At 37.5% G+C, this 24,651-nt stretch overlaps 1 protein-coding gene across 1 annotated transcript in view; it reads right to left on the reverse strand.

Annotated features, from left to right (window-relative positions):
- Nucleotides 1-436: 436 nt before the first annotated feature.
- LOC765023 (deleted in malignant brain tumors 1 protein-like) overlaps nucleotides 437-24,651 on the reverse strand; it is a 32,294-nt gene continuing 8,079 nt past the window's right edge. The window contains exons 5-12 of the mRNA XM_030978416.1: nucleotides 10,440-10,814; nucleotides 9,606-9,935; nucleotides 8,821-9,135; nucleotides 7,624-8,429; nucleotides 4,768-5,107; nucleotides 3,938-4,267; nucleotides 3,146-3,463; nucleotides 437-2,350 (exon numbers count right to left, since the gene is read on the reverse strand). Of these exons, the coding sequence (XP_030834276.1) occupies nucleotides 1,515-2,350; nucleotides 3,146-3,463; nucleotides 3,938-4,267; nucleotides 4,768-5,107; nucleotides 7,624-8,429; nucleotides 8,821-9,135; nucleotides 9,606-9,935; nucleotides 10,440-10,814 (3,650 nt within the window). The 3' untranslated portion in view covers nucleotides 437-1,514. The remainder of the gene's footprint in view (nucleotides 2,351-3,145; nucleotides 3,464-3,937; nucleotides 4,268-4,767; nucleotides 5,108-7,623; nucleotides 8,430-8,820; nucleotides 9,136-9,605; nucleotides 9,936-10,439; nucleotides 10,815-24,651) is intronic.

Here is a 24,651-nt window from a genome sequence, read left to right on the forward strand (position 1 = left end):
TCGCTCCCGCTTTATCCAGTGATCGTTGTTATTTATGTGTTGTGTATCGACGACTAGGAGAGTCGTCCGCTCCCTTTGACATTTGTATATCGAGTGTATTGTTTGTGTGCTCAAACGATTATGTGTACCTTGATTATCTGTTTTATGGTGTATTTTTTCTCGTGATCGTAAAGTTAAAGGGGAAAAAACCGATGGAGTCTATGCGCGCTGCTCAAACAATCAAGTACATGAGGGCAGCAGGTGCGCATGAGGTGCGCAGATAATTATCCTTCGTATGCGTTATATCGTGTTAAAAAGGTTGTTATATTGCATAGTCGTGGACGTTAAAACAATTTATCGAGCGTCACGTGATACCTTTGTAGCCAATAGGATACTCACTAACAAATACAACAAACAAAAGGAAGAAACAAAGTGCTGAGGAGCTAGAACTGTTATTTTGAAAGCAAGCTAATTATATTTAGCTGCGATGTAAAACCTGACTTGTTATCCCTTTCATTATTGTTAGGATACATACAAGTAGTGAGAAAATAGATCATTCAGATGAATAGGAAGAATTCACATCTGTGTACATCTTTTTTTTTCAAAGTGAATTAGGCAAAAAATTTACAATCTAACGTGATGATAGAGTCAAGAGAGTACAGTTAATATTTAAGTAATTTGCTATAATACACTATAACCATTGAAGGAAAGCAATATGATTTATAGATTCCATTTGTTTCCATTTTTGTACAGTGCTTATAATGTTTAACTTGTGCTCTTACTTGGTCGAGCAAATACATTTGTCAAATGCCATCTTCCGTATACGATTATTTCTCGTATCATAAAGAGGAACAATTACATAATACATGATAATAAAATTGTATGTAAGTTAAATGTAAGTCCGTAATTTGGTCTGGAATAATATTACGCAGTGGAAAGAAAACCTATATTTGTCAGACAGTTTTTGATCTACAACTTCGTTTCGATCATTGGTTTGAATATGAATCTAATCATTGTACATGTCCATTGACTTTAAATATGACTTTTAAAAAAGTTGCGTGTGAACGGTTATAGAATCCGCATTAATTGTCATTAAGACCGTATTAAACTTAAGAGGAATTACATCTTACTTGCAGAACCTATGACCTCAATCTATAATTAAATATGACATTACTTTCAGTTTTCGTCGTACAGGAGAGGAGAAATAGTTTTGACCGTCGTGATTTGATATCATTAAAATACGGCTCTCATTCGATAGCCTTTTGTTTCATCACATTTATGTACATCATAACACATTACGGATAAGTGCATTACAAATAAGTGCATTAGCAACAACTCATAAGTGTCACATTCTTTTAGATTATTATAATAATAATAATACATAATACATTATTATGTTATGTATATTTTACCTACAGTATTAATGTCCATATATTCATGGTTTCACCCCGTGCCATGAGTCGTTTCAAGGCAGCATCTAGTCCTTAATTTAAACTCGAAATGTCAACAGTTGTTTAAGGCGCCTTTTTATCAATTTATCCCTGGTTATTGGTTTTTTCACCGTTTGCGCTCGGGTCGGTGTGGGAGCTGTCCTCACACGGGAGAACATATTCATCGAGGTCTACATCGTTTCCCGCTGAAGGCGTTTGGTAAACAGTTTTCATGTCGATGTACTCATGTTTATTCGATTTATCGTTGCGAACTGAATCAACCTTTAGTGCCGTTCCATCATCCAATAATGCATCCTTGGTCGGAAGGATATATCCATCGAGATAGCACTCATTTTCATTGTCGGGTGTTTCATAAACGGGTGTCATGTCCATGTATTCGTGTGGTTCTCCTTTCTTGATGTATCGCGGGAGATTCAAATCGAATTTTCCGTCACCATCCGTTGCTATATTTGATTCATAATCATGATGAAGCAGACTGGTTTTTTGTCTATTCGGTAACCGAGGTGGAGCGTTCAGGCCTTGATAAGCTGGGTTTAGCGAAAGAGCTTGCATTGAGCCAATATCCGCCACATCCATATAAATGTCGGCGTTTACATCGTCCTCAGCCCTTTTAATATAAATCCTTCTAATTCTTTGAATGAAGCACCAGCAAGACAATATCAGAATGATAGTAAAGAATAAAACGCAAAGCCCAATTAGAAACATCTTTGGAAGATTTGGCATCACACTTGGTCCTGTAGTCAAGTTCAGATCTTCAATATTAGTCGGGTTTTTCTCATTAAGGGAAATGTTCTGCGTACTTGACGATACTACTGTAGTGGCGTCAGCAGCTGGCATCAGAACATCAGTAGCTGACATCCGATAGCCGGTAGGAAGTTTTGTAACATCAGAAGTGACAGGATCGGGATTTCCAGTAAAATCTTTGAAGAGAAAAAAGATAAATATAATTTCAAAATTAAGAGGTGAAACATCAATCTAATAAAAATATAAACATTTCAGATTAATACGATTTACATTTTTAAGAATATCTACGGAACCTACCTAAAGGCATGCGCTAGGATGATTATCTTACGAAGATATGAAAGTGAAAGTTTTGTAGAGAATTAGAATAAAGCATGAATACATAACAAATTCATAAGTTTTGACATGACTTTGGTAAGTCATTTTATTAAATAGATCCGGTAACTTTGTCTCAGATTCTGAAACAAAATTCTGGATTTAGCTCATGCTGCAATGATAATTATTAACCTTTAGGTCAGTCAGGAACTCCATGACTTTTACAAGCCGATCGCCTGTCTGATTATCAAGATATTTTTTTTTTTTTAATTACAAATTTTGAAAACCGTTTGCCAAACGGTTTTCATAACACTACAGTCTATCGGGGAAAACGAGTATGGTAAAACCGGTCACTCAAAGATTTTTACTTTTTTGAGGCACTTCTTGATCATTTTGAAGCGCAATTTTTGGGGGCTTCAATATTACACCATATGACAGACATTGATAACGCGTAGGACCGTGTAACTAGATTTTAACATTGTTAAACGATCCCTTTAAGAGATTTCAAGTTTTGATAAAACCTGTCCTTGCTGTGAATCATTTGACGGAAGAGACAATTCGTGAAAGCTGTTTTTCTTTTCTATGATGTAGTTATATTAAGATGCACCAGCCTTGGTCAAAATGTTGTTAATAATGCTATGTGCAGTAGTGGTGTTTACCTTGATGAGCTGCATGCATGCATGAGACGCCGGCATCTTCTTTGTGCCCGCAATTACGTTCTCTTATCCCTTTATGATTGCAGTCTATGAGGCTGGCTTCTGTCCCATTGCACTGAACACCTTCGAGCAAGACTTCACCAGTACCTTGGCCAAATCTTGCTTCGTGTAGAGCAGCTAAAGCCCCATCAAATCCTAACTGTCTACACACAACCTTAGCGTCGTCTAAGTCCCACGAATCATCGCATACAGTTCCCCAAGACCCTTCGTGTAGTATCTCAACTGTTCCTTGATATGTATTGGCTCCACCGACAAGTCGAACTAGATCGAAATCAAAGACAAAAAAGAGGTTTCTTCATCTTTTCAAGAAAAAAACGACGTGAAACTGCGAATCCTCGTAAAGTTATTACTTTATACAATCAAGTATTCGCATTAAAAAATCAATCTTTTACCAAAGGATCACGAATTTGATTTGGAATACTGCGTGTGAGCGAGCGAAAATAAAGTTGGTAACTTTTTGAAGTAATATCATTATCCTCTATTTATCACCTTTGATTCGTAAATGGTTAATTTTATTTCGTACGATTGATTACATTGTTCGGTATGAGAATATTCAATGAATGAATTTCGATGAAAAATGTATTGCCTTTTTAAAAATAAGCTTTCCATATATAGCGTCATTGTGAACGGTTCAAGTATAATTGGGTTCAGAATGTGTCAATGTTTCAGGTCACAATGAATCATTAGACGAAAAGTGATGACTGGAAGCAATGTGCAGAAAATAGAAATGTGTACCTCCTAAGAGGCACGTGACCCCAGCGTCTTCGCCATGTTGGCAGTTGTGCACTCCGAAACCTAGATGTGCGCATTCTGCGAGATTGTCTTCCGTCCCATCGCAACCGACTACAGACAAATGAATTTTGCCGGAACCCTCGCCAAACCGGGCTGCACCTGGTGTAGCTGCGGCGTCGCCAAATCCCAGCATTCTGCATACGACCTTTGCATCTTTCAAATCCCAGCCATCGTCGCAAACTGTTCCCCAGGTGCCGTTAAACATGATCTCCACTCTGCCTTCAGAACTGTTAGATCCACCCTCGAGCCGTACCCCCTCAGAGTTGGGATGAGCTAGAACGAAAATGAATTTACTTTATGTCAGTATAGCCACAGTTTAGCTGTTCAAAAATCATGGGGAGTGCATTCAAAATAAATCAACATTATGTTAGATTTAATTTTCGTTGGGGTTAAAATCGTTTCATCTAATATATATCTGTTTACCCTACATCGTAGACATCCCAACTAGCGACTGCCATGCCGGAGGAGATACGGAAACCTTTAGTGCTAGTATCCATCATGCCAATAAGACTTTAAATTATATATATTTTAATATTAGAACCATCGCAATAATAGTGCCCTTTTTAATTGTGAACACTCATTCACTGGACCTTCGTCACCTTGTGTAAACTAGCGACAGAACAGCGTCTATCCGGCGCTAATGTCACTTAAACGCCCTCAATTGGCAGCCGAACATCAATTTTTCCAGAAAGATTAGAGATCCACTCTTTTTCCTTACTATATCATTCCAAAAGTTCACATATCATCAATTTACTGAAAGTATTAACACTAACCTCCCGAGTAACAGATGGCACCACCATCCTCTTCATGTCCGCAGTAATTGACACCTAACCCAAGATTTGCACATTCCGCTAGATACTCCTCAGTTCCGTCACAGCCGACAAGATCGAGAAGTATTTCCCCAGATCCCTGTCCGAACCTTGCCGATGTAGGTGCGTCCAAGGCTCCCTTGAACCCCAGCATTCTGCAGACAACCCTCGCGTCTCGTAGATCCCAACCATTATCACAGATAGTTCCCCAGGATCCATCGTAGAAGACCTCCACTCTGCCTTCAGCTTTGCTGGATTCATCGACGAGCCTTATTCCAAACGGATTTGGATGGGCTGAGGCAATAAAGGTCAGTTATTGATAATTTAATGAAAACCAATTGATTGTGAACTAGCACAGAACATGAAATTTTTATCTAACAAGGACTCGACCGATTCCCGAAATTTCGCGAGATTCATTTATCGACTACTTTTTCCTTCGTCCTTATAGATGTGATATCGCCATTTTGCCTGACTCCGTGCAGTAAGAATAGGGTATTTATTTGTTTTCTCATTCTGCATTATTGATTTGACAAATTCACAGACAACTCTTTATCCCACAGCGATTGACTATTTTTTTAAATCGTCATCTTATCGTATTTTCACATCTAACTTACATCTGCCTTTTTGATCGTCGTCATCCGTTGTGTTGTGCTATCATCCTCATCATATCATTGACATCTCCATCGTCATGACTGATTCATCGCCCACGTGAACAAATTTGCCGTCATCATCATCGCTACCGACATTGTCGTCGTCATCGTCGTCATTGCCCTCATCATCATCATCATCACCATCACCATCATCGCCATCGTTAGCATCATCAATCCTGACCTCGACGTGGATGCTGAGTTGGTTTGAGCTATTTTTTTAACGCTTTGCTGAATTATTTGATAATCCTTTTTGTATTCGCATTTTGATGATTGATTATTGTTGTATACTTGTATATTTTTTGTATTCTTTTGATCGTGACGGTGATAAACATCGATATGAGTTTCGTATTCCCTTTTGACGATCCCGTTTATGTTGTACTTATTTTGTGTAATATAAAGGAAATTAATTACTCCCGTTTTATCCAGTGATCGCTGTTATTTATGTGTTGTGTATCGACGTCTAGGAGAGTCGTCCGCTCCCTTTGACATTTGTATATCGAGTGCATTGTTTGTGTGCCCAAACCATTATGTGTACCTTGATTATTTGTGTTGATTATTCATATTAAATCGCCGATATTTAATTATACAACCTTATTGTTTAATAAGGTGTTTTTTCTCGTGAGATCGTATGGTTAAAAGGAAAAAACTGAGGGAGTCCATGCGCCGCTCAAACAATCGAGTACATGAGGGTAGCAGGGAAAAGAGGTGTGCAGATGGTTATCCTTTGTATGCGTTATATCGTGTTTAAAGGTTGTTATATTGCATAGTCGTGGACGTTATTAGAATATATCGAGTGTCACGTGACACCTCCGTAGCCAATAGGATACTCACTTACAAATACAACATACAAAAGGAAGAAACAAAGTGCTGAGGAGCGAGAACTGTTAATTTGAAAGTATGATAGGTATATTTAGCTAAAATGTTAAACCTGACTTGTCATCCCTTTCATTATCGTTAGGATAAATACAAGTATTGTGAAAATAGTTTATTTAGATGTGAAGAAGGGACTTACATATGATTATGATTCATCTGTGTACATGCTTTTTTTACATAATGAATTATGCCTAAAGTGACGATAGATTACAGTCAATGTCAAATTAATTTGCTATAACACATCTATAACCATCGAAGGAAAGCAATATGATTCATAGATTCTATTTGTTTCCATTTGTGTACAGTGCTTATAATGTCTAACTTGTGCTCTTATTTGGTCGAGCAATTTCATTTGTCAATTACCATCTTTCGGATACGATTATTTCTTGTGTCATGAAGAGGAAAAATTACATAATATATAAATTCATGTTGTTTAATTCAATTAACACTGATAACGTAATTATTGTCGTTAAACCTGACATTTACATGTTAGTCCGTATTACTGCCATGTATATGGTCTTGAATAATATTACGCATTGAAGAGAAAACCTATATTTGTCAGACAGTTTTTGATCTACAACTTCGTTTCGATCATTGGTTTGAATATGAATCTAATCATTGTACATGTCCATTGACTTTAAACATGATTTTTAAAAAGTTACGTGTGAACGGTAATAGAATCCGCATTAATTGTCATTAAAACCGTATTGAACTCTAGAGGAATTATATTTTACTTGCAGAAACTATGACCTCCATCCATAATTAGATATGACATTACGTTCAGTTTTCGTCGTACTGGAGAGGAAAACTAGTTTTGACCGTCGTGATTTTATATAATTAAAATACGGTTCTCATTCGATAGGCTTTTGTTTCATCACATTTATGTACATCATAACACATTAAGGATAAGTGCATTACAGATAAATGCATTAGCAACAACTCATAAGTGTCACATATTTTACCTACAGTGTTCATGTCCATATATTCATGGTTTCGCCCTGTGCCATGTGTCGTTTCAAGGCAGCCTCTGGTCTTTAATTTAAAGCTTATCTGTACCAGTTTACAGGAGGGATTAGACCGCCCTGCAAGGTCACTGGACAGGTGGTTATCTCATCAGCTCAGCGCTCAGTTAACATAAGAAAAAGAGAATCATGGGGGACCAATGGTCACCGATTAGGCATTGTTTGTTATATAGAGGGCGCAAGTAGCTACAAGTAGTGCAGTGGGCCTTTAAACTCGAAATGTCAACAGTTGTTTAAGGCGCCTTTTTATCAATTTGGCCCTGGTTATTAGTTTATTCACCGTTTGCGCTCGGGTCGATGTGGGGGCCGTCCTCACACGGGAGAATATATCCATCAAGGTCTACATCATTCCCCGCTGAGGGCGTTTGGTAAACAGTTTTCATATCGATGTACTCGTGCTTATTCGATTTATCGTTGCGAACTGGATCAACCTTTAGTGCCTTTTCATCATCCAATAATGCATCCTTGGTCGGAAGGATATATCCATCGAGATAGCACTCATTTTCCTTGTCGGGTGTTTCATAGACGGGCGTCATATCCATGTATTCATGTGGTTCTCCTTTTTTGATGTATTGCGGGAGACTCAAATCGAATTTTCCGTCACCATCCGTTGCTATATTTGATTCATAATTATGATGAAGTAGACTGGTTTTTTGTCTATTCGGTAACCGAGGTGGAGCGTTCAGGCCTTGATAAGCTGGGTTTAGCGAAAGAGCTTGCATTGAGCCAATATCCGCCACATCCATATAAATATCGGCGTTTACATCGTCCTCAGCCCTTCTGCTATACGTTTTTCTAATTCTTTGAATACTGCACCAGCAAGACAATATCAGAATGATAGTGAAGAATAAAATGCAAAGCCCAATTAGGAACATCTTTGGAAGATTTGGCATAACACTTGGTGTTGTATTCAAGTTCACATCTTCAATATTAGTCGGGTTTATCTGATTAAGGGAAATGTTCTGCATACTTGACGATACTTCTGTAGTGTCGTCAGCAGCTGGCATCAGATCGTTAGTAGCTGACATTAGATAGTCAGTAGGAAGTTTTGTAACATCAGAAGTGATAAAATCAGTCAAATCTTTGAAAAGAAAAAAGATAAATATCATTTCAAAACCAAGAGGTGAAACATCAATCTAATAAAAAATATAAACATTTCAGAATTAGACAATTCACATTTTTAAAGGCATGTGCTAAGATGATTATGTCACGAAGATGTGAAAGTGAAGTGTTGTAGAGAATTAGAATAAAGCATGAATACATATCAAAATTCATGATTTTCGACATGACTTTGGTATTAAGACATTCAAATTGTGATAAAACCTTTCCATGCTGTGAATTTTTTGACTGCAGAGACAATTCGTGAAAACCGTCTGTCTTTTCTATGTTATAGCGTAATTAAGAGCACCAGTAAATACACCAGCCTAGGTCAAAATTTGGTTAATAATGATATTTAAAGAAGTGATGTTTACCTTGTTGAGCTACATGCATGCATGAGACGCCGGCATCTTCTTTGTGCCCGCACCTATGGACTCCAATCCAATGATCGCAGTCTATGAGGCTGGATTCTGTCCCATTGCACTGAACACCTTCGAGCAAGACTTCACCAGTACCTTGGCCAAATCTTGCTTCGGGTAGAGCAGCTACAGCCCCATCAAATCCTAACTGTTTACACACAACCGTTGCGTCGTCCAGGTCCCACGAATCATCGCATACAGTTCCCCAAGACCCTTCGTGTAGTATCTCAACTGTTCCTTCATATTCATTGGCTCCACCGACAAGTCGAACTAGAATGAATATCAAACATAAAAAGAGGTTTCTTCATTTTTCAACAAAAAAGACGTAAAATTGCGTGTCATCGATCATTTATTAGTTTATATAATAAATATTTGCATAAAAAACAACCTTTCACCAAAAGATCACAAATTTGATTTAAAATATTGTATGAAGGCGAGCGAAAAGAAATTTTATTTCTTTTTGAAGCCATATCATTATTCTTTACTTCACGCTTTTGATTCATAACTGGTTGATTGTATTTAGTACGATTGATTTCATTGTTAGGTAAACGAATATTCAACGAATAAATTTCGATGAGAAATGTATTGCCTTTTTAAAAATAAGCTTTCCATATATAGCATCATTGTAAAACGATTCATGTATAATTGGGTTCAGAATTTGTCAATAAATCAGGTCCCAATGAATCGTTAGATGAAAAGTGATGACTGGATTGAATATGCAGAAAATAGAAGTATTGTACCTCCTAAGAGGCACGTGACCCCAGCCGCTTCTCCTTGCTGGCAGCTGTGCGTTCCGAACCCTAGATGTGCACATTCTGCGAGATTGTCTTCCGTACCATCGCACCCAACTACAGACAAATGAATTTTACCGGAACCCTCGCCAAACCGGGAGGCACCTGGTGCAGCTGAGGCGTCGCCAAATCCCAGCATTCTGCATACGACCTTTGCATCTTTCAAACCCCATTCATCGTCGCAAACTGTTCCCCAGGTGCCGTTAAACATGATCTCCACTCTGCCTTCAGAACTGTTAGATCCACCCTCGAGCCGTACTCCCCCAGAGTTGGGATGAGCTAGAACGAAAATGAATTTACTTTATGTCAATATAGCCACAGTTTAGCTTTCAAAAATCATGGGGAGTGCATTCAAAATAAATCAATATTATGTTAGATCAAATTTTCTTTGGAGTTAAAATCGTTTCATCTAATATATATCTGTTTACCCTACATCGTAGACATCCCAACTAGCGACTGCAATGCCTGAGGAGATACGGAAACCTTTAGTGCTAGTATCCATCATGACAATAAGACTTTAAATTATATATTTTAATATTAGAACCATCACACCAATAGTGCCCTTTTTAGTTGTGAACACTCATTCACTGGACCTTCGTCACCTTGTGTAAACTAGCACGTAGCGACAGAACAGCGTCTATCCGGCGCTAATGTCACTCAAACGCCCTCAATGGGCAGCCGAACATCAATTTTTCCAGAAAGATTAGAGATCCACTCTTTTGCCTTACTATATCATTCAAAAAGTTCACATATCATCAATTTACTGAACGTATAGACACTAACCTCCCGAGTAACAGATGGCACCACCATCCTCTTCATGTCCGCAGTAATTGACACCTAACCCAAGATTTGCACATTCCGCAAGATTCTCCTCAGTTCCGTCACAGCCCACAAGATCGAGAAGTATATCCCCAGATCCCTGTCCGAACCTTGCTGATGTAGGTGCGTCCAAGGCTCCCTTGAACCCCAGCATTCTGCAGACAACCCTCGCGTCTCGTAGATCCCAACCATTATCACAGATAGTTCCCCAGGATCCATCGTAGAAGACCTCCACTCTTCCTTCAGCTTTGTGGGATCCATCGACGAGCCTCAATCCAAAAGGATTTGGATGGGCTGAGGCAATTGAAGTCAGTAATTGATAATTGAATGAAAACAAATTAATTGTGAATTAGCACACAACATGAAATTGGCCGGGATGTTATGTTCTTTGTAGGTTTGTGGCAGAATAAATGTTTTGTTTCTTTAAATATGATTTCAGAGTGTTTAATATTTTCAGGTAAACCATTTCAAACGTTTGAACCATGGTGTCCAATAGGCCAAAAATATGTTGGTTTGTTAAATGGAAGTCGGATGAGTGTCGTGTATGATAAGAACGTAAATTACTATTGTACACAAACATATTTCGAAATATTGATGGTACAGTATGTATCCAAAATGTATACATAAAGATTGCGGTTTGAACAAAAGTGAATAGCAGCAATTTTTCATGTTTTTAGGTCATATAATATTTGATCATTATGGGCCTGCCTAATACAGTGTGGTACTCTGCATTTAACGGTGGAAATATTAGATGTTTTAAATTTAAAAGAACATATGAAAATAACGTACTGTGCAGATAGTCTTCAAATCAAGAAAGAATAGTCCTTCTAACTCCATATTCTTTTAATCTACGAATTAATATACGATATGATCCATGATATCAGTAATTGTGTTGCATAACTGTAAAAGGTTATTCCTATTTACCCAACATTATATAACCGTTTATATCCTATTTGTTATGTATCCGAATTATTTTCGCAAATTTAGTGGGTTGGGGAAAATCCCTTGAGAAAGAGATAAATTAAAGATATAGGATAACGGGGAGGCTATGAAGTTAATTATTTGTTTTAATAAAGGTACAATTAATTCATCAAAACCGTTAAATCTACTGCATTTTAAAGAACAAACATATTTTTTAAACTCATGAATCTTTGTAGGATTAAAAGATAAGGTTTAGTTAACGGTATCATTTAAGTTTTTTAACGAAATCATTCTTATTATTGACTATTTTGGAAGCTGGTCCAATATTGTTAAAGTATTTATTGAATTCATTAGCAACATCATTTGGGTCTTGAATATGATAATAATAATAATAGCTAGTTCTTATATAGCGCTTATTAGGACCGAAGGCCCTCCCAAAACCCTTTACAGATATATGATACCTATTGTCTTTAAATTCAATTGGTGGTATTCTCATAAGTTAAGCCAGGACTAAGTCCAGACTAAACAAGAATTTTAGTTCACACTTCTATGGAATGCTAGGTTTCATCTTCCTCCTTCAATATTCATGACAAAGATAATCTACCAAAGACTTTGTTGAAATTCAGTTCATACTCATATTATTTTTTCTTCCCGTTTCATTGCAAAATTAATTTTTTCGACACTTTTCATTGCAGGATTAAAATAATCTGTACAGGGTAAATGAGTTGACAACAGGCACTGCATAAAAGTGTGGAATAAGTTAAGCCAGGCTAACTTAGTACGCGCTATCGGAATACCACCCAATGTTATTTAGAGTATCCCTTTTCTTCCATAAACTGTCATTAGTTGTTTGCCATAATGATTGATTACCATCTTTACTATTTTCAATTTTATTATAATAGCATAATTTTTTCTTCGTTTGAAGGTGATCGAAATGATATTTTATATAAACGAATTCGAGTGGACATTGATTTGATTATATCTTGGGTAATCCATGATCGTTTATTTATCTTATTAGTTAATTTGATACTTGCGAGGAGCATATTTTTTGTCATAATGTCAAAGACGTTTGTTTATAATTTGTTTTACTATGATCTGTTCATATTTCTATCACAATGAATATCATACCGACCTTCTTGACTCAAGTCTATCGTTAAGGATTTCTAGATTACGCTTTGTTTCTTTACATCGTGTTGAATGTTTTTTATTGGGAATTTCTAATAAGTTTATATCATTCAAACATATCGTTACTATGGGTAAATGGTTTGAAATATCATGGAAAATTATTCCATTCTGTTTATTATATATTTGGTAAAATATTATCAATTACAGTATGTGTTACGTTTGTAATTCTAGTTGGTTTATTGATTAGAATTTTAAAATAAAATAATAATACAAAATTAGTAAAAAAAAAAATTAGTGTTGTAAAGGTAAGGACAAATCAATATTTAAGTCTCCCATGATATATATTTCATTATTTTCTCTAGAAATAAATTGGAAACATGATTCTAATTTAAGTGAAAATGTATCGGCTACATTATTAGGGGGTCTCTACACTACCAATACGATTTCATTCTTATGTTTACCCATCAATAATTTATAAAATATAATGTTTGGAGGAGAAGTAAAGTGTAACCAATTTTTTGTAATTCCTATTTAAAAAAACGGAAGTGCGTTTAAGATAGATAACAAATTCTTCAACATTATCAAAACATTAATGTTTAATAAACTAAAACTGTGAAGATTACTGTTGGGTCCCGTTGAATTTAAAGTTAAATTAAATTTACTGGTAGTATAATATTTACTCTAGAGTGTAACAGCTTAATCATTCAAAATAATATTTTAAGCCATACAAATGTAAAGTTTGGCCTGGCAACCAGTTTAAATGAGTATCGTGTGTTTGGTGTGTGCGTGTGCGCACACGACGAAATGATCAAAATAACTCAGAGAAGTTATGAGGTTTATCGAAACTTTATTCTTGCCGTTGTTGTTGTTGTTTTAATTTTAAGGGCGTGTGTCATTCAATTATGAATATTTATGCCATCTTTGTTTTCTGTAGTTTTGACTTCAGACTTTCATAGATATTTGTATAATGAACACCAAATGTTCCCCTCCTGTAGGGAAATTCTCTTTATCATGAGTTGCATCCATAACTTTACAATTTCACACTTTATTTTTTAACAAAGAAATATTATTTTAATGTTTTTTATTTGAAACAAATTAGCAGGTATGCTTCTACGCATGCTTGGAGTACAAACAAGTATATATAATGAATAAATTACACATATGAATCGAACCATTTGTGTAATAAATTCAATCATTTTAAAGTGAGTCTTTGAGTCCGACATTGAAGTTTCCGGTAGACATCTTTACATTTTTACTTCACATAATCTTGCATCCACTTTGGATGTTTTCTCTACACGCTTTGCTCTCTCCGCATTCTTCTGTGCGTTGGTGATAAAAAATTGCTTGGACATGTCATCAGACCCGGAATAACACGGTGTTAGCTGTGATGCATTCCAAAATACGTTCATCTCCTAATTGTAACTTCCTTTCTTTCCCACTATTCTGTGCGATTGGTAGTGTTTTGAACCTTCACATGTCACGGGTCGATTGACTCTAACCAAAATCCCCACCTTTGAATGTAGGGACAGTAGCTGATCTCACTCTATCGTTGGACACTCGCGATTTCGCTCGTTTCTCGCCCACTCGCTCTCTAACTTTAGTATATTTATTGTTTTGTGTACCTGAAAAACTTCGTAGGCGGATATTGACCGATGTGATCATGTTCTACACTGCAACAGCATATCATAGGCAGATGCATCAGTAGCTACGACAACTGGAATGTCAGGATCGAAGAGTTCCAACGTGACACTGTTGGCAATCGTCTCTTTCACTTTATCGAAGGCCTGGGGAACTTCCGTAGTCCATGCAAATAAAACGTCCTTTCTCGTCAGAGCTATAAGTGGCTCTGTGATCGTAGAGTAGTGTGGGAAAAAGCGCGAATAATATGAAGCAAGTCCCAGGAACGATCTGATTGTGGCTATTTATGTTGGTACAGGAGCATTGCGAATCGCTTCGCCGTGTGATGGATCTGGCTCCATCCCCTTGGCTGAAACAATATGTCCCAGATATCGAATCTGCGAAAGGTTGAACTGGCATTTTTGTGTATTAAGCGAAAGTCCCACATTCTGTAGACGCTCAAGAACTGTGCTCAAGTGAAGATCATGCTCAGCTTATGTGGCACCATAAACAACCACATCATCCAGGTAACACTGAAGTTCACTCAACCCTCTAAAAACAGATGACATAAACTTCTAAAATGCTGAGGGCGCTAAAGACAATGCAAACCACACACGCTTGAATCGGAACAATCCTTCGTGTGTTATGAAAGTAGTCATATCACGCGACTCATCGTGTAGTAGTAGTTGATGATAGGCAGAAGCTAAGTCGAGGGAACTGAACACGGTAGCTCCTCTCAGCTCTGCAAACAAGTCCTGTATATTCGGGATAGGGAACTTGTCTTCCACAATAACTTTGCTGACATTGCGTAGATCTACGCAAAGACGGATGTCCCCGGGCTTCTTATGAACCACCGCAAGAGGTGAAATCATTCACTCACATCTACCCTTTCGGACATATCCGATTTCACAAGTCTAGCAAGCTCTGCAGTCTCCTTTTAAAGAAGAGCAACATGAAGGCGGTGTAGGTTGTGGGCCACCGGTAGAACGTATGGCTTCATGTTAATACTATGTACGTATCCCTTTTCCAGACCGACACTACCGCTAAAGGTGTACCGGTATTTGAACTATGCAGCGTTGAAACTCTTAACCTCCTTCTCCGGCAGTTAGGGCAACACTTGGAGTAGTTTCATGAGGTCACGACACATTATGCAGCTTCCTCTTCCAACTATAAATAACTGTCCTTGGACTCGCAAATCTCTATGAGTTACTTTTGGTAAACATACCAATGACTGGAATTTCATTTCACAAGAAGGTTGTGAGCACTCGTTTTGGAGGGAGAAGAGCTTCTCGTGCGAAACGTTTGTCGAACATATCAATAGGTATTATCTATGTCAAGTTGTACTGAATCATTCAAAGTTACGTCAAACAAGAACACGTCCTTAGTAGCATGAAAAGAAAGGATTTCATAACTTTGCGACTCTCCTACTGAAATCAGATGCACAGCTGTAGGCTGACTTCGGGACTTACACACTTTAGCGTAATGCCCCTTCTTCCCACAAGCATGCAAGCCTCTCTCACCTTGCATAAAGTGACATTAGCTTTGTTGCTCACTGTTGCCTTAGTCCATGCTTCTTGCGTTTTTGTTGCTGCTTCTTGTAGTATGTCCGACTCTGAGCCCCGACCGCATCAATTGACTCAGCATGAAGCAGAAGCATCAATCACCCGAGTATTTCGAACTGCAGACTCAATTTGTGTCGCAAAAGTAAATAACAGTTTGTAGATTTGAGGCTGGCTCAATAAGCTAACTTTTCTCGGATGCGCCCTGAAGTCATCTTTTCCACCGACTTGTCTCTTATGAAATCGTCTCTGTAGTTGTCAAATTCACAATTCAAGGCTAGGTCACGTAAACTACTTACGTAGTCATCCACCAACTCATCCTGTTTTTGTGTTCGTTGGCAGAATTTGTACCACCAACTTCACCGCTGGGCTGAAATGCCTCATCATAAGAAGCCGCTCTGTCGGTGATTTCCTGGTCGATCTCACCCAGCTGCGATGTAGTCGATGGCAGTGTGCTGTACACGCCATGTACTTCGGGTCCCAAACAATGTATTAGTAAGGCACGACGGCGTTCCTCACGGAATTTATTTGCACCACTTGTTATGTATAAGTCCCTTCCATTGTTTCCAAGCAGGCTTTTGCTGGGCATTGTTGGGGGAAGCCCCAAAGTCTTACACAATCAGAATTCCTAACTTTAACCCTCAATCCAACACTAAACCGATCCCTTTCATAACCCTCCATAAAATCAAGTTGTTACCTTAACCCCAACCCTGTAACTTTGACGAAGCCCGGCGTCCTTGTCATCAGAGCAAATTAAGAATCACCAACTTGTGAGTTGGCGGTGTAGGTAATTCAACCTGGCAATTCGATATAGGTCACCACCGGGCCGTAAATTGGTCAAATCGAGCGCACTGCCTCCAGTCGGCTTCCTATGCCCCATGCGAGGCAAAAGATACATTGATCAAATTATTTGGATGGTAAACAAATAATATTACACAAAGATAACAAATTGCCTCTGCATCCTATGCATGATCACAGAAAATACAATCTCCAATCCCTCGATGACCACAGTCTGCTTAGTTGTCTTCTGTTCCATCATACCTGACCAAATTAAGAATAATTCGACCTGATCCCTGAGCAAACCTAGCAGATCTCGGTACGTCCAAGGCTCCATCAAACTCCAGCATTCTGCACACCTCCCTCGCGTCTCTCAAATCCCAGCCATTACTACAGATAGTTCTCTCCACGAGCCGTCGTAGAGTGACTCTAGTCTGCCTTCAGCGTCACTTGATCCATTGACAGGACGAACTTCAAATGGATTTGGGTGTGCTGAATGAATGAAAAGTGATATTTAGGAACTTTTCAAAATAAATAAATATGAATTAAAACCTCGACTTGGTCCCGGAAAATATTTAAAAATCCATACAAATCAGAAATTAAAGGCACTATTGACTCTGGTGTTGTATTTGTATAGTGCTGTGACGTATACCATTCCAAATGTTTGATCGTGCTCAATACTCATTCATAAGGCAATGTCATTCTGAAGGAATATAACATAAAACAATATACAAATTTGTCGATCATAATTTTACAATATTTTATTATATCTTTTCAAGTTTAAGTTCAATTTATTTCACATCCAATAAAAACCTACAAACATTCATATACAATTACACAAAATGCAATATATAAAATATAATAAGAACAAATACAACTACAACAGTGACACTAAAAATGATTAATTAATATATATAGAATTTAATAAGAACAAATACAACAACAACAGTAACACTAAACATTATTGATGGGTGGAGTAGGGATGTGAGGGACCAGAAAAGGTCCTTTTGAATTTGTAAACATAAAAGACTTTGAAATATGTAATTACATGTACTATGTTTTATTTCCAATGAAATCTAATTTTCTCTTCGACTAAAGTAACATACTTAGAAATGGGGGGAACTTGTGAATAAGAATGTTAATGTTTTTTGTACTGTCCTGAATATTATGGCATCTGTAAGTACCGTTGGAAAATTATTTTTTTCACATGAAATGAGTTCATACCCCCTGAGTAACATAATACGGCACCCGTATCCTCGTGATGCCCACATGAAGAGGTCACCATAGACACGATTGGACAGTCTGCCACGCTGGCTTCCTTACCGTAACAAAAGGCATCAATAGTATCACCGGTTACTTGCCCAAACCTCGCCGAACCATCTCCTCCCAAGGCTTAATCGGACCCTGGCATTCTGCAAACTACCCTTGCTTCTAATGGAGACTAGCCATCATCACACACGGTCATCCACGATCCACCGTACAATACCTCCTTCTTCCATTATCAATGTTGAAGCAATTGACGAAGCGAATATCTTGGTTAAAAATGATGATAAGATTTAGTGTCCCTGCATTGAAGATTCTACGCGCTGCAGATAACAATTTCTACCATGTCTACATCGTTTGCACAAAATTGCTTGAACAAATTAAAGTTATGAAAGTGAAACTCATAACTGATACTTGCAAATCAGCAGACAGTGTTGATGCCTGTTTTTACTGCGGCGAACTAGCTACTGTTTATTAGAGGCAAATCTATTGTCCAACCGAAACTAAGAATTGCTCACATCCCAAACAACACTGTGAAAAATCTTCCATTTTGGGGGGGGACCACCAATCACACTTCTTGAAATCCCCCCTTCCCCGCACACACACAAACAAATGCTCCCTGCATGCGTTAGCACGGGAGCGAGGAGAGTAAATTGAGCACAAACAGTACCTTACTTAATTTTGCTTTTACACCGCAAACAAATCTACGAAACTTCTGCAGGCGTTTCAAAGAGCCACACTCCAGAGGTGGATTTTAGTCGTGCTATATGCAACTACCGACGAAACAACGAAATAGGAAAAAAATCGACGATTTGGGGTTGCATGGTAAATGCAGATGTAGCAACAATTGTGTGGACAACAGGGGCATCCTTACAATATCCTCTAAATAATCCTCTAAATAAATACAATTACACATTAAAAGGAGGTGGAATATTTGAGAGTCTGTCCAATCGCATTGTAAATCTAGCCCTATAGATATAGTACTCGACCAAGAAAATATATCTTCCTCCTTTTTATTCACACTTCCTAATACTACCTTGACTTGTATTCAACTTCCCTTGTCGAAAAAAAATTCTCTAGGCCCTCTCTTCACACCCTCTTCCCCTCCCCTATCTCAATTTCCCTTTGTTCTTCTAGATATAAGCTTTATTGTCCAGAATGATACAGTGATTTAACTTTCGTTGCCGTGACATTTCAATTTCTATCTTAAAACAACATTCTAGAGGAGGTTGAAAAGGTGAAAAATAATTTGTAAGCGTCTTCATTCTTTTCATGTTATTTTGGAGGAGTATCATATACACCCTGAAAAGGGTGGCTCTTCAAATGCCCCTTTATTCGAAATATCACACGAAACAGCTTAAAGGCCAGATGTTTGTGTGACACCATAACATGAGTGTGTGTGTGTGTGTGTACAGTTCATGTGCCTGTTATCAAGATTGGGACAATATCTTTTCATGTTCATGATTTTAAAACCTCGCAGAATACTCCAACACTCATGTGCTGCATGATTAACATTCCCCACCCAATTGCTTCCATACGGCTTCTTTCACATTGCAATCACATTACTAGAACTAAAGTGTATCTTTAACACAGCAGAAAATCATACCTAATTCCCGTCACAGTTTTAATACGCAGAAACTGGTTTTGTACTTACACAGGACTGCGTCGGGTACTGGTCTGTAATTAGTCCCATCATTTAAAAATGACAATGAAGAAGGCGTCCCAGAAAAATCAACTGAACCTAAAATAAAACGGTCATTGTGAACGAACTATGAAGTCTATAAAATATAATTCCTTGCTTTCATAACAGTGGAAATTTTGCATAATTACTTTTTAAAGCTTACATTTCCCTTAAGTCATGTGTGCATGTGAAACTAACGTTTTCAAAGTGTCTGACACAAAAGGATTTTGACTTGCGATTGTTAAACAATGTGACTCGGCGAAACTTGTATGGATAATTTTAATATCAAGTATCAATCGAAAGTACATTGCTTTTACTTAATAAAAAGAAGAAAAATACTTTCATACAGCCTATAGTTCGCTCACAATAATCGATTGTTTTCGGTTTCGATTTCTCGGGGGGGGGGGGGTACTGTACAATAAGTGACTGAGAGATAGTGCAAACGTATATGGGAATTTCAAATAGGCGGGATCAGTAATGATTCTATGACGTAGTTTCGCACAACTGTTCAATTTATCCCAACACACAAACTGACTAGAATGTAAATTTTGCTTCGAAATGTTTGACTAGGGCAACGTTTTTCAACCGCGGTGGCGCAAGAGAATCTTAGTAATATATTTAGAAAATATTATTTAGGAATAACGTTGATTACTTGGAAACTTTAGAAACTGCTTAAGTATGTAGCTTCATGAGGAAATAAAAGTATAGATAATAAAGTGTCTTTCTTGCTCGCTCGCTTTGCTCACTCGCAACCTTTAGAAACGTGATGATTTTATGCAGCGAAGTGTCTGAGTACCTCCATATTTGAGCAACGAGGTCCTCGAAAATCCTTTTATTTGTCAGCGAGGTGCCTGAATATGAATTATATATTTTATATCAAAATTGCATTTTTATACCACATCCGTACCTTTCACTCGGTCGCAACATTTAGAAACGGGATTATATTGTGCAACAAAAATTTGCTTATATTCTTGCATAGAACTGACCACCCATAATGAATTTTGTTTTTTTGTTTTCGGCAGCGAGTTTTCTGCATATTTAATTTCATATTTCATCTAGTTTGTTGATTATAAAGTAAATTTTATCATATTAAGTGACATTATTTTTTGCTTGGTCGCTTCGCTCCCTCGCCGGGGATGAGTGTCACTGTCATACAAAATGAATCTCCTGTAAATGAATTTGATTTATTACAGTACCCTTCTCATAGTTAAAAAGTTTCGCGTCACCTCAATCCAAACTTCATCAAAGAGGATTTGTTTTCCATCCATCGTGTACAATGACCTACGATTTTTTTTCTTCATCCAGTTCTCAACCATTGCGAGCTGGCTAAGTGAGCAAGCGGGAAAATTGCACTTGTATTATGGCAAATTTTTTATTTAGTCATCAATATACACTAGATACAATAATCAAAAAATATATTCGGTCATATTGTTGCCAGGAAATATCCAGTTTTATCATTTTTTCGTGAAGTGACTCGAACGGTGGGAAAATATCACTTTGTTGTGGTATAAATTTCATTTTAGTGTTGGAAAATTGTGTTGCTCACCATTGAATTAATTACATGTACATACATTGGTAAGAAGAGATCTGTTGCACGACTGGTCTGACTCCATTACCATTCGAATTCGACATGGCATTTTTACTTTCGAGATAAGGATATTTTCCCTCTTCGAGTAGCATTCAATTATGTAAGGCTTTTGTAAAGGGCAAAACCTTTGATTATTCTAAATAAATCTGAATCGAATTATTGCTCTTCCAGTGGTTATTTCTGCTTTATCTCTTCATCTTGCCATTTATTTATTATTAATTATCATGAAGATTCAACTAGAAACCAAAGAAAAGGAATTGTTGAGCTTTTGTTGGGTTTAGAAATTCGGACCATTGGGATCAATCTCGCGAAAAGATGTATTAATTCCTCATTTGTATCTTCGGGTGATTACACAGGTATCTTGATACAATATTTAAATGTTGATATGCAGATCTCCAGCCAAGAACCAGATTTGCACAAGACGTGTCTGAGCATTAAGGGCAACAACTGTTGCTTAAATTCAAGATTTCTTATGAAGCTCAGTATTGCATGTAGTAAAGACCTGCGGGGTTGAGAGTAAGAACAGAACGCCAATACGCCAATATAAATTAAAATATATATTTTTTAAATTATCAAGTCATTTTTGTTTACAACGTGGATAGGGAGCTTTAGATATCCACATGTAAAATGGACTGCAACGTGTACAGCAAGTTAACTAATGTATTGATTTTTTTCTTTCTTGAACCCAAATTGCTCTGAACTGCCCAATTACTGGCACACAGCTTATCCAAAACCCATTATGGTTACTATTATTTATAACCGCGAATAGAATACTGCATCAGGAAATTTTCTTGGGAGACACATTAGAATAACAGGGAATTGTTTCATGAAACCGTCATAAGTACAACTTTGCTGACATCCTGTCAAAATGAATGTTAATTTAATGCACGAGTCTCTACGTGATGTCGGCAAAATTGTATACCTATGACGGATTTCGCGAAATGCTGCCCAGGTCTTCTACCTCATGTTTCATCATTTGCGCTTGCGTTATGTTTTGGGGTCTTAAACGTCCTCCCTAACGAGGGAATAAGTAGACAAGATGAACATTAGGATCAGAAAGGAAAAATGAGAACGCAAGGGAAAAGATATATGACCGAAGAAAAAAATAAGAAAAATGAAAAGAAGAGAGATCAAAGGAAATCAGTTGTAAGCACTATTTTTTTTGTTTTGGCCCCCGAAAATTTGAAAATCGTGCCGGTCGATATTTCGCTCAGCTGGGGGGAGGGGGGGGTTGGTAGTTAGCACTTATTATTTTTAATTTTTGTTGTGCTCAACGAGGAGGGAGGATGGAGAGTGCCCACTATTTTTGGTTAACTCAACATCCCTCTTGCTAGGGGAGGAGGCCCGGGTCCCGCAGGAATTGGTTGCATATAGGCCTACCTAATCCAGGACCTTCACTTATCATTCTACGATAAAAAAAAATCATTCACAAGCGGGACGAGGACAGAAGTAGGGTGCCCGTTAGATGAAAAAGTGCGAATTGAGACATTTTCGAAAAATTGGTCACGAGTTAATTTTCAGTCCACTTTCGTGAACAATTTTTGAATTGTGGGCAAACCTAGCGCAACTATTACGTGACAAAGCATGCCAATGTGTGCCAGTATTATGACGGTACATAGACTTTTCTTAATTTTTCCTTCAATGTTGTGTGGCACTCGTGCCATGGCGCGCCCAGGATGTCGGTAATAACGGCACGACAATATATACAAAATACATTGATGACCAAGCTACATGAATGCCTCAAATGGCATGACTTGACAGGCATGATGCGGGCAGTAGGCCTGCTTCACTAGCTCGAGATTGCCAAATATCCCGCCATTTGAACGATCCCGATCACAAACTATTCAGCTTCATCTGCCCGAAGTTGCAATTAGCGGGATATTTGGTCGGGATTGTCATCCCAAGATATCTTAAGATAGTTTGCAAAATATTCCACTATTTGGCAAAATGTCCAGCTATTTGTACGGTGCGTCTTCAACAGACGGAAGACTCGTACTATGCGCGAACGCTGAGCAAAATATCTCGAGCTAGTTTCTCAAGGTCGAGTTTCAAGTTTCGATGTCGAATCTCGAGCTGATGAAGACGCGATTTGTAACTTCGGGGTTATTTCCCAAATCAGAAATAGCGGGTTATTTGGAAATCTCGAGATGATGAAGACGCGCCATCCCACAAAATATTAAGTGACCCTGCACTGTCTCGCATTGTCACGCACTGAACGCATATTCGCAAGTTGTAGGTTGTAGTTGTAGGAATTCCTTTGGTCTCTATCGTGCGATGAGAAGGCACTGTGATCAGGGAAGAGAAAGACATTATCTTTTCTGACTGGACAATCATTTTTAAATGAAAATAGAAAACCATCCATATATAGATAGCTTAAAAGTCATGAAACTATCAGAGATGGAGACAAACATGTTTTTCTTTTCCATATCGGCACTGACATGTCAAATGGAAAATTTGCATTCTATATATACGTCACAAATTACCCTGCGCAAATCCAATGTATTTATCACGATGTGGTAGAACTGACAGAACCCATGAATTTTAACCATGCAATTTCATGTTAGACTTTTGCCAGTCGGCTACAAAAGTTTCTATCCACACAGACTTCTACGTTATATTTTATGGCAGGCAAAGGCTACGCTACGGAGCCATTACTGTTCGCTAAAAAAGATCATTGCATAAACAGCTTAATGGTAATAATATCGATTTTTTTTTTTTTTTTTTTTTTTTTTTTTTAATTGTTGCGTTTGTTAATTCAGATAATTTGTTTGTCAAGGTGTGCCGATGAGATATAAACGTGTAAGTTAACAGAACGGCTGCGTTAATTCTTGTTTTTTGATTGGTTAGCATTGCGTCGATGGGAAAAGATAGGTATTTTACAATTGGACTTGATCTGAATTATGAATTGAATAGGTCTGAATCATAAATTGAATGTAATCTCGATTGTGAATTGAATTTAATCCGAATTATGAATTTAATTTAATCCGAATTATGAATTTAATTTAATCCGAATTATGAATTTAATTTAATTATTTAGTCTGAATTATGAATCGAATTTTAGTCTGCATGTTGAACTATCATATTTTGTGTTACCTATAATTATGTTCAAGTCAACTATGCTTTTCTGTATCCATGTGTATCTTATTGATGTGTATAATCTGTAATCTGTACTGACATGCAAACGAAACAAATTTCCAATCATTTGACAATAACATTTGAATTAAATTGAATTAAATCGTAAATTTAAAAACATCACTCTCCTTTCCATCAGCCCTTTATGCCACAAAACACTTACCATAGTATATATTTCATTACTTAACATAGCCCTAAACCTACCATGTAGAAGCGAGGTCCTTTGGAAATACAAATAGCACGGCATGCCGTCTTTCTCAGTATCCTTGTTATGTGTTCGTAGAATATTGACGGGCCTAAAGACACACTGCTAGACCGTCTTCCATACCTGTATGAAGCACATAGAGAAGTTGATTATGACCCGAGGGTAACAGTGATTCAGTTTACATTTTGCATCACATTAATATTGATAATAATAATAATATTAATCTTTTAAAGTCCACTCCAAATTTTATTAAATTAAACCGAAAATGGAATTTCTTTTTGCCCAATTGATCGTGAGCCCGGCAACCA

Source organism: Strongylocentrotus purpuratus, unplaced genomic scaffold (assembly GCF_000002235.5).
Source record: "Strongylocentrotus purpuratus isolate Spur 01 unplaced genomic scaffold, Spur_5.0 spur5_scaffold_1, whole genome shotgun sequence".
Lineage (NCBI taxonomy): Eukaryota > Metazoa > Echinodermata > Echinoidea > Camarodonta > Strongylocentrotidae > Strongylocentrotus > Strongylocentrotus purpuratus.